The sequence below is a fragment of the Ursus arctos genome, unplaced genomic scaffold, assembly GCF_023065955.2.
Source record: "Ursus arctos isolate Adak ecotype North America unplaced genomic scaffold, UrsArc2.0 scaffold_2, whole genome shotgun sequence".
Taxonomy (NCBI): domain Eukaryota; kingdom Metazoa; phylum Chordata; class Mammalia; order Carnivora; family Ursidae; genus Ursus; species Ursus arctos.
In genome coordinates this window covers 19,732,687-19,744,827 of record NW_026622874.1, presented here as the reverse complement: position 1 = coordinate 19,744,827, position 12,141 = coordinate 19,732,687, and the positions used below count along the sequence as shown (strand labels likewise).

Here is a 12,141-nt window from a genome sequence, read left to right as displayed (position 1 = left end):
TACGGGAGATTACTGACTCAATGAAACGATCCAATGTTAGAATCATCGGCATCCCCGTGGGGGGTGGAGAAAAACAGAGGTCTAGAAGAGATATTTGAACAAATTGTAGCTGAAAACTTCCCTAATCTAGCAAGGGAAACAAACATTCGTGTCCAAGAGGCAGAGAGGACCCCTCCCAAGCTCAACCATGACAAACCTACGCCACGTCACGTCATAGTGCATTTCGCAAATATTAGATGCAAGGATACAGTATTGAAAGCGGCCAGGGCAAAGCAATTTCTCACGTACCAAGGCAAAAGCATCAGAATTACGTCAGCCCTGTCTACACAGACCTGGAATGAGAGAAAGGGTTGGGGGAGCATATTTAAAGCTCTTTCAGAGAAAAACATGCAGCCAAGGATCCTTTATCCAGCAAGGCTGTCATTCAGAATTGATGGAGAAATAAAGACATTTCAGAATCGCCAGTCACTAACCAATTTTGTAACCACGAAACCAGCCCTACAGGAGATATTACGGGGGGTTCTATAAAAGTAAAAAGGCCCCAAGAGTGATACAGAACAGAAAGTCACAGCCAATACAAAGACTTTACTGGCAACATGGCATTATTAAAATCATATCTCTCAGTAATCAGTCTTAATGTAAATGGTTTGAACCATCCCATAAAACGCCACAGGGTTGCAGATTGGATAAAAAGAAATGACCCATCCATTTGCTGTCTACAAGAGACTCATTTCAAACCCAAAGATGCATTCAGACTGAGAGTAAGGGGATGGAGTACCATCTTTCACGCAAATGGACCTCAAAAGAAAGCTGGGGTAGCAATTCTCATATCAGATAAATTGGATTTTAAACTACAGACTATAGTTAGAGACGCAGAAGGGCACTATATTATTCTTAAGGGAAGTATTCAACAAGTGGATATGACAATTATAAATATATATGCCCCCAACAGGGGAGCAGCAAGATACACAAGCCAACTCTTAACCAGAATAAAGAGACATATAAATAAAAATACATTAATAGTAGGGGACCTCAACACTCCACTATCAGAAATAGACAGAACACCCTGGCAAAAACTAAGCAAAGAATCAAAGGCTTTGAATGCCATACTCAATGAGTTGGACCTCATAGATATATATAGAACACTACACCCCAGAACCAAAGAATACTCATTCTATTCTAATGCCCATGGAACATTCTCAAGAATAGACCATGTTCTGGGACACAAAACAGGTCTCAACCGATACCAAAATATTGAAATTATCCCCTGCATATTCTCAGACCACAACGCTCTGAAATTGGAACTCAACCACAAGGAAAAATTTGGAAGAAACTCAAACACTTGGAGACTAAGAACCATCCTGCTCAGGAATGACTCGATAAACCAGGAAATCAAAAATCAAATAAAACAATTTATGGAGACCAATGAGAATGAAAACACAACGGTCCAAAACCTATGGGATACTGCAAAGGCAGTCCGAAGGGGGAAATACATAGCCATCCAAGCCTCACTCAAAAGAATAGAAAAATCTAAAATGCAGTTTTTATATTCTCACCTCAAGAAGCTGGAACAGCAACAGAGGGACAGGCCTAATCCACGCACGAGGAAGCAGTTGACCAAAATTAGAGCTGAAATCAATCAAGCAGAAACCAGAAGTACAGTAGAGCAGATCAACAGGACTAGAAGCTGGTTCTTTGAGAGAATCAATAAAATTGACAGACCACTGGCAAGACTTATCCAAAAGAAAAGAGAAAGGACCCAGATTATTAAAATTATGAATGAAAAAGGAGAGGTCACGACGAGCACCATTGAAATTGGAAGGATTATTAGAAATTTTTACCAACAGCTATATGCCAATAAACTAAGCAATCTGGAAGAGATGGAATCCTTCCTGGAAACCTATAAACTACCAAGATTGAAACCGGAAGAAATTGATTCCTTAAACAGGCCAATTAATTATGAAGAGATTGAGTCAGTGATAAACAACCTTCCAAATAACAAAACTCCAGGCCCGGACGGTTTTCCTGGGGAATTCTACCAAACATTCAAAGAAGAAATAATACCTATTCTCCTAAAGCTATTTCAAAAAATAGAAACAGAAGGAAAGCTACCAAACTCATTCTATGAGGCCAATATTACCTTGATCCCCAAACCAGGCAAAGACCCCATCAAAAAGGAGAATTACAGACCGATTTCCCTAATGAATATGGACGCCAAAATCCTCAACAAGATCCTTGCTAATAGAATCCAACAGTACATTAAAAGGATTATCCATCACGATCAAGTGGGATTCATACCTGGGATGCAAGCGTGGTTCAATATTCGCAAATCAATCAGCGTGATACATCATATCAACAAGAAAAGACTCAGGAACCATATGATCCTCTCAATCGATGCCGAAAAAGCATTTGACAAAATACAGCATCCTTTCCTGATTAAAACCCTTCAGAGTGTAGGAATAGAAGGTACATTTCTCAATCTCATAAAAGCCATCTATGAAAAGCCTACTGCAAATATTATTCTCAATGGGGAAAAGCTGGAAGCCTTTCCCTTAAGATCAGGAACTCGACAAGGATGCCCACTCTCGCCACTATTATTCAACATAGTACTAGAAGTCCTTGCAACAGCAATCAGACGACAAAAAGGGATCAAAGGTATTCAAATTGGCAAAGAAGAAGTCAAAATGTCTCTCTTTGCAGATGACATGATACTCTATATGGAAAACCCAAAAGAAGCCACTCCCAAACTATTAGAAGTTATAGAGCAATTCAGTAACGTGGCAGGATACAAAATCAATGCTCAGAAATCAGTTGCATTTCTATACACGAATAACGAGACCGAAGAAAGAGAAATTAGGGAATCCATCCCATTTACAATAGCACCAAAAACCATACGTTACCTTGGAATTAACTTAACCAGAGACGTAAAGGACCTATATTCTAGAAACTATAAATCACTCTTGAAAGACATTGAGGAAGACATAAAAAGATGGAAAGATATTCCATGCTCATGGATCGGAAGAATTAACATAGTTAAAATGTCCATGCTACCCAGAGCAATCTACACTTTCAATGCTATCCCGATCAAAATACCAAGGACATTTTTCAAAGAACTGGAACAAACAGTCCTTAAATTTGTATGGAAACAGAAAAGGCCCCGAATCTCCAAGGAACTGTTGAAAAGGAAAAACAAAGCTGGGGGCATCACAATGCCGGATTTCGAGCTGTACTACAAAGCTGTGATCACAAAGACAGCATGGTACTGGCACAAAAACAGACACATAGACCAATGGAACAGAATAGAGAGCCCAGAAATGGACCCTCGGCTCTTTGGGCAACTAATATTTGATAAAGCAGGAAAAAACATCCGGTGGGAAAAAGACAGTCTCTTCAATAAATGGTGCTGGGAAAATTGGACAGCTACATGCAAGAGAATGAAACTTGACCACTCTCTCACACCATACACAAAAATAAACTCCAAATGGATGAAAGACCTCGATGTGAGACAGGAATCCATCAAAATTCTAGAGGAGAACATAGGCAACAACCTCTACAACATCGGCCAAAGCAACCTTTTTCATGACACATCCCCAAAGGCAAGAGAAACAAAAGATAAAATGAACTTATGGGACTTCATCAAGATTAAAAGTTTCTGCACAGCCAAGGAAACAGTCAGAAAAACTAAGAGGCAGCCCACGGAATGGGAGAATATATTTGCAAATGACACTACAGATAAAGGACTGGTATCCAAGATCTACAAAGAACTTCTCAAACTCAATACACGAGAAACAAATAAACAAATCAAAAAATGGGCAGAAGATATGAACAGACACTTTTCCAATGAAGACATACAAATGGCTAACAGACACATGAAAAAATGTTCAAAATCATTAGCCATCAAGGAAATTCAAATCAAAACCACACTGAGATACCACCTTACGCCAGTTAGAATGGCAAAAATAGACAAGGCAAGAAACAACAATTGTTGGAGAGGATGTGGAGAAAGGGGATCCCTCCTACATTGTTGGTGGGAATGCAAGTTGGTACAGCCACTCTGGAAAACAGTGTGGACGTCCCTTAAAAAGTTAAAAATTGAGCTACCCTATGACCCGGCCATTGCACTACTGGGTATTTACCCCAAAGATACAGACGTAGTGAAGAGAAGGGCCATATGCACCCCAATGTTCATAGCAGCAATGTCCACAATAGCTAAATCGTGGAAGGAGCCGAGATGCCCTTCAACAGATGACTGGATTAAGAAGTTGTGGTCCATATATACGATGGAATATTACTCAGCTATCAGAAAGAACGAGTTCTCAACATTTGCTACAACATGGACAGCACTGGAGGAGATAATGCTAAGTGAAATAAGTCAAGCAGAGAAAGACAACTATCATATGATTTCTCTCATCTATGGAACATAAGAACTAGGATGATCGGTAGGGGAAGAGAGGGATAAAGAAAGGGGGGGTAATCAGAAGGGGGAATGAAACATGAGAGACTATGGACTATGAGAAACAAACTGAGGACTTCAGAGGCGAGGGGGGTGGGGGAATGGGATAGACCGGTGATGGGTAGTAAGGAGGGCACGTATTGCATGGTGCACTGGGTGTTATACACAACTAATGAATCATCGAGCCTTACATCGGAAACCGGGGATGTACTGTATGGTGACTAACATAATATAATAAAAAAATCATTAAAAAAAAAAATAATGTATTCTGCTGTTTGGGGATGAAATGTTCTATATATATCTGTTAAGTCCATCTAGTCTTATTTACAGCCATTGTTTCCTTATTGATTTTCTGTCTGGATGATCTACCCAATGATGAAGTGATGTATGTGTTAAAGTCTCCTACTATTATTGTATTATTGTTAATTTCTCCCTTTATGTCTGTTTAGCTTTATGTATTTAGGTGCTCCAATGTTGAATGCATAGGTATTTGCAATTGTTATATATTTCATATATGTATATGTTATAAATTTGCTTGAACCATTTCAAAATAAGTTTCAGATACCATGATGCTTTACCCCTGAATATTCTGTATGTATTTCTTTAAGGATAAGGACATTTTCCTGTATATATAGTATAATATATATAGTATTTTAATACTTAAAATTAACAGTAACACTATACTATCTAATATAAAGCCAATATATATATTTTTTTATCCAGGAAAAAAAAAATAAAAAAATAAAAATAGTCAATTTGATAAATCAAACTTTTCTGGAAGGAGGCCATAGAGACTGCTGAGAACTCAGCTGCAAATTTCAAACTGTTTTGTTTTTTGTTTTTTTGCCATTTTCTTTCACAAACCAAACCAGAAAAATAACCAAGTATGATTTGTGCAGAAGAATAACCTAGACAAAATATGTGGTCTTTCTACTCAGTTCTCATATCTGGAGAACATGCTCTTTATTCAACCTTCTGCAGCTGAAGTAGGATGTTTGTTCGTGCTTGATTACACTGTTCCCAATAAAGACTTCTGTTTTATAGACATTCAGAAAATAGCATTGTACAGAAAAGATCAAGATTTCAATGAACCTTACTTATATCCTATTTGATCTTGTTTGTTCATTCATTCACCCAATAAAACTTACTGAACATCGACCCCATGCCAGAAAAGACATACAGGTGGCTTGGCCTAAGGTGATGGCAGATTTACAGAAAGATAGGTGGGTTAGGAGGTAGAATTGGACAGGATTTGATAATGGATCAACTGAGGGGATGAAGGGCAGGGAGGAGTCAAGGATGATTCTGCTCCTAGGTTTGTATCTGAGGCAACCAGTGGATGGCACAGGGGACAGTGGAGGTGGGGGACGGCGATCTTTCTGAACTCAAGAAAGTGTAGGGTAGGTTTCAGGGGGCATGGACTCCTAGAAATTAGGAAACAATTTTATATGAATGTGAATGTCTACTTCCTTGGGAGATCGCCCTCAGTATTCGACATTAAAAATAAACTTATGACCCCATAAAAGGTTAGGGATCACTGGTCCATTGCATATAGAACTTCGAAATTCTTAGACATTATATTCACGTCAAACAGACGATTCTACTGAGTTGCTCAACAAATGGTCTTTAATAGGCTAAGTCTCAAGAGTATGCCACCCTTACGACCCGTTACAAGGACAAAGTAGTACCAGAGAGATCTGATTTCTTTCAATTAGCCAAAAAACAAAAATTCCCATAGAACTCTAGATTTGATACAACAAAGTGATTTCCACAATGTTGAATGACTGTAAGTTTGAAAAGATCCTAAGCAAAGCCAACACAGAAGGCAGGTTTACTTGATACTTAACTACACTGAGGTTTGCTACACCTGATTTGCATTTTATTGAAAAACTCACCGTTTTTCTTTTAAGGTTTTAGACAATTTTGCTGAGCCTCATGAATCTGGATGAAGTCAATTACGAGTAAAAACTACATAAAGACCAAAAAGTTTTGGTGGAGTTATGTTTCTGAATCTAGAAAGTTTAGCAAAAATAAATCAACATCAACTGTAGAAAAGTTGATGGAAATCACATTCTAGCTGATAATAAACAGACGCTCCCTGCCCGAAATGTAAGGTGTAAAAAGGACACTATCACTTAATTATAGCCAAATGTTCCACCCCCTACTCCCAATTTATTTAACTATCCTATTCCAGATCAGTACAGGAATGTTACTACTTTTAAAATTCAGAAAAGAAAGGGTAACTTATGACTCGGGCCCATATCATGTATGTTTAAGTTTCATCCTTCCAAGCGAAAGGGAAGATAGGCATCCATCAGGAAGGAGGAAGACAGGTATCATGGGGAAGAGAAAGGGAACATCCTTCAGGGATACCCTCTGCTTCATAGTCGATATCCTGGTACACACACAGTCTCACTTAGCTGACAGGTATTTTCCTATATATGGTATCAGAAGAGATCTGTCATCAGAACGTATGAGGGACAGCGGCAGTAACAGGACACTTTCGTCAAGGAGCCATCTGTTGCAGCAAGAAATGAACTGAGCTGACTTTGGTTCCTACTTACGGTTCCGTGGCATGACAGACTGAGGATCAGTTTGACCAAACCACCTGAATGGAGTTTGAGAATCACCTAGAAATAATCTGCTCCAGGCAAACAAAGGCTCAGGATGTGGACTCGGACAATCAAGTGAGCATCGGCAGAACGCTGAATTACAGCTGCCCGTGGAGAGCAGGCTTGCGATCCGTGTGTGGAAAGTCTCAGAAGAGAATTTAAGGACCTGGAACGTGGCTGAGAAGGGTCTGACATGTTGCTATAATAAGAGAAATAAAACAAGTCTAGAACGTGGCGCTCAGCTACTCAAGACGTGGCTCCAGTATGAATGAATTCCAGCTTCGTGGAATAAAAGTATTTACCTACAACATAGCAAAGGTTTACAAAGGTGAGGAATAAAAAGGTCATGGCAAAAATGAAGACATATTTCAGCCAAGAAGAGTGTCAAATCTCTGTTTACACAACTGTATAAGCAAATTTTGTATTTTAGTCAACTAAGTTCTTTGCGTCACATATTCAGTGAAATGTTCATTCCTCAGAATCATCAAAACAAAAACTAGTTACAAAAAAAACACCTAGACATTTTTTTGACAAAACAAATTCCAACATCATAAATATATATAATCAAACAAAATGCTGTTACAAACTCCAAACATTAGGCCAATCATAATTCCTTGATCCCATTAACTTCCCATTAGTTACATAACAAAAGCTTAGAGTGCAGAGAAAGAGTCCTAAGTTTGGTTTCCTCATCAAATTATTTATCTAAATTGCACTAAGACGTAATAATCAAGTAAACATTGTTTCTTATAAACATTTTCCATAAATTAAAAAAAAATTTTAACCAAAATATGAAACAAAGTTTATACCAAACAGAAAGCTTAAAAGCATTTCCTGAAAACTATGTTTACAACCAAGAAATCTTAGCTGTGAATAAATTCTCCACTCAAGTTTGAAGTGGGTAAAACACTCAATTTCATGTGAAAAGTGGCACACAGGTCAACTGTGATTCTAAATGTTAGAGAAGACCTTGACTGAGAAGTTAAAATAATTCTAAATGTTAGAGAAGACCTTGACTGAGAAGTTAAAAAGAGAATTTAAAGTATTCTGGTTCCAATAGGCTAATGACACCAAGAGCTTCCTAGATTGACTGGTGACTGATGAAATGAGACGAACAATATCTGTTAGGAATAGGGCTATGTTCAAAGAATATAGGCAGACTGAGTTGCTATACACCTTGGTTGGCATCCTGGAAAACGTCAAGATCTGAACAGGTTCCAGGAAATGAAAATGTTGTCTTAGTGATGGCTCCTGTAAAAATATGAATAATGCTGTCTACGACACTGTAAGTGTAAATGAGATGAATTCTGAAAAGATATCAACAATTTGTTAGGAAAGCCTTGCTACACATGAATAAATGTCAGTAGGAAGCTTAAGACTGCTCTGTAGGATGCTGGTTTCTCATCCCTTACCGCAACCCTACCCACCCCCCCCCCCCCGATTCTTTAGCCACAGAATTGGCCCACTGTTATTTAAGCTAGCCACATTCAAGAATACAAGATCTTGTAAATCAATCTATCTCCCCTTCAACACCAGGGGTTTGCCCAGCTATCAGAACCACCATTCTTTTGGACTTACCTACCAAACTACGTCTTCTGGCACCAAATCATTTAAATTACACAAGACAGAGTTGCAATAGTTTTCTGTGGGAAAGGCGCTGAGCTAGGAGTTAGCCCATAAGGGAATGTGAGGCATGGGACCATAGATGAGTCAGTCTTTCTAGGCTTAACTTTCTCATCTAAGTTCCCCTTTAGATTAAAACTCTATAATTCTAAGTCTTCAGGTTAGATGGAATCTGACTACAGGCAGAAGCCTCTAGTTATCCTCATGCCTTGAAATGGGCAACTGGCATCTCAGATGTGTGAGTCAGAGGGTGGTTACAGGCCTAGCTGACTGCAGCTGGAAGGGCCCCTGTTTTGATATCTCATGGTGTGTTTTTAGATGGGAGATGGGTATTGGCTACAAGCCACTGGATTTAAAACCTGAGTGGCTATTCGTAAAGCTACCCCTTCTTACATCCCTAAAGAGTTTATAACCAGGACTTTCCTTTACATTCTCATCCCCATTCCCTCTCACACACTCAAGCCCCCGCGTCCCATTCAACACTTCTTGGGGAACTCCATGACTTCTGACAGATCCTTAACAACAAAAACATGGGGAGGGGGACTGTTCTAAGTATAATATATATCAACTCATCTTTAGACAATAAGATACAATTAACTTAACCCTAAACCACAGAGCATTTACCTATCTTTTCAACATTTCTTATTGCTATTCCTGCCCATATACATGAATCTATTTACTCAAGTTCAAATGATCTAGTACTTTTTTTTTTTTTTTTTTGATGCTTTGGGCTATTTTAGTTAACTGCCAAGCAAAACTCACTTTATGAGAAGGTACGTAAACAAACTGGCAGATTGGCTGTCTTAGTCAAAGCCAAGTAGTCAAAATACCTCTCAGAGGTTCATTCTTCGCTCTGCTCACTCAGGATGTTAACTATTAATTTCTAAATAGGCTTCTTTCAAAGTATATTGACACTCATTAGTTTAAGATGCCTCCGTCTCTCTATCTGGTCATTTGCAAATGGATGGGATCACAAGGAGCTTTATTAGCACACTGATTCCATAACCCCATCTAACTGGCAAAGTGTAAAATTAGTTGCTGTCAGGTTACCCAGCATTGGCAGAGTTCCTCCTGGTAGCTCATGCTATTACAGAGAGAGTTATAGGATGACCTACTAAATATGTAAATACTACCAGATTCACTTTGTCCCAAACCCAAGGACTGCCCATCTGGAGAAGTGAAGTATATTACTCAAACTTGGCTTCTTCTTTAAAGGAAGAATTCTAAGAAGCATAATTCCAAAATGAATTTTCTTCTTTAGAAACAAATTGTGGGTAATTACCTAAACCTACATGAAAAACAGAACTTTTCCAGTTTGTAACACAGTTGAGTATCATAAATGATATTTAACTGTCATATGACATTTAACTGTTCATTGACCCTCCGTATAACTTTCCAACTGTCTTCTCCTATAAAGATGTCTAATATAAAATCACAGAAACCCAAATGGGTACCTGTTCTTTCTGTTGGATCAACTATCAGGATGTTTCCAGATTACCAACCCCCCTTTTTTTTTGTCAATTAGAATATCATCATTCTTACAGATATATTGGAATTCAAGGTGAATCTGGATTTTTAAATTTTATTCTATGAAATATGTTTTCTCTAAGGTTTTTAAACCAAAACCATCAGTATTTAGAGACTCAGGGTTTAACTTTGTTTCATGATTGCTTAATTCTAAGAAAGAAGTTTCAGCCAGTAACAGTCTAAATTTAAATGTACTTTATATTTACTTTCATCTCATTCTTTCCACAGCAGACATTTTGCTGATTGAGTAGCTGAGAAGAGGAGAAATTCCTTATTGTAGAAAGAGAGAAAGGAAGTAGGGGCCAGCTCTGCCGTGTAATGCCAAAACAGGAGGCCCTAATTAGAGGAGGGACCCAGAAGGGGAGAATCGAATTATATGCAGCACACAAGTAATTCACAGCTCTTTCTCAGATTTTACTTCAAGAAATGCTTCTGTATTGGATCTTTTAAATTTGGGGATAAGTCTGGTATTTTATCACAGAGAATTTAAACTAGTACCACTCACATTCTTGAATTTCACCTTTCAGTCTCTTATTTCTTCTTGATGGATCCTACTATGAGCTATATGGTGTTTTGCACAGTCTGACTTCAGAGAAAACCATGTTCCACAGATGCTTAAACGTTGATGTTCCTAGGAACCGTGAGGCCTTCGGAGACGGCGCAGCCAACTTGCAACAACCAGTCTCTAGAATTTTGTTATTAGTCTTCAGGAAACTGCCTGTACTGAAATACTCAAAATTTTTAAATGTGAAAGTGTTTATATGACCAAAGCTTCAGGATGTGGATTTTCTCACTGATCCTAGCATTTCAAAGAAATAATAATGGTAAGAACTGGAGCCCTGGATTATCTCTAGGATACAGAAAATTTCAAATGAGAAAGAAAAAGCAGCCTTACAATTCAGACATCTTTTTTCTGGAGATAAGACTCTGAGATCATTTTTGTCTTACTAAATATGGATCACAAAACATTAGTTTTTCAGTTTTCATTTATCAGTCATGATATGTACAAGAAAAACATTTATAGAAACACACACAAAAACAACAAAAAATACAAATTCCTTTAAACTATTACATTAAGGTGAACAAAACTATACGGAATAAGAAACACTGTCAATAGAAATTAAAACTAACATTAAATACCAATACTTACACAACGAAGTGGACTGTTAGCAAAATAAAGCTCACATTCGGTCACACAGAAAGACAAAGGCATCAACTACCAAAATACAGTTTTGTCTCAATACCTCCTCCTTGTCTTGGCCTTGGGAAATCACGAAGACCTAAAGCACCGGACTTACTTTCTTCCCTACTCCCTCCCTCACGCTTCCATCCTTTTCACACTGGGGTACCAGTGTAAGAGGCTCCTGGAGGTGGCTAACCGTGCAGCGGCTCCTAAGGCAGCGGTGGCTGTGCTCCGAGGAATGTAGAGCTTCTGGGAAATCTGATGCTCAGGAGACAAGATCAAAGAGAGCTGGTCCATGGCTCCATGACTCTTGTCTTTGAATACTGTAATAGCATGGCTACTAGAGAAATCATTCTTTAGGCTCTCCGGAGAGCTCTCCACTGAAAAAGAAAGAAAACATAAGTCTATTCAAGGGGTTCTCACACTCACTGCCTTCTCTTTCTCATTCTAGATCTTTACTAATGTGTGTGACAATCATTTTCTTTAGGTGGTGACATCTTTTGGTACAATTCGAGAGGATGACAGTCAAACCAGTCAACAAATGGAATGGAAATGAGAGTGGGGAACTGAGACGAAATAAACCCTTGTCAGAATGAGGGGGGAAAAGAGAGACAAAAAATATACTTATCAACAGGGAAGGGAAAATTTCTTTCCAGGACGTCACAAACTGCATATAATTCCAATTCCAGGGAGGAGTCCTGAAGCTCTCTTTCCTTCCAGCAGTGAGCACAATGGTGTCCCAC

At 38.5% G+C, this 12,141-nt stretch overlaps 1 protein-coding gene across 1 annotated transcript in view; it reads right to left on the bottom strand.

Moving 5' to 3' along the window:
• Positions 1–11,384: 11,384 nt before the first annotated feature.
• Positions 11,385–12,141, bottom strand: part of TDRD5 (tudor domain containing 5) — a 100,097-nt gene continuing 99,340 nt past the window's right edge. The window contains exon 17 of the mRNA XM_057315572.1: positions 11,385–11,778. Coding sequence (XP_057171555.1) covers positions 11,534–11,778 — 245 coding nt within the window. The 3' untranslated portion in view covers positions 11,385–11,533. The remainder of the gene's footprint in view (positions 11,779–12,141) is intronic.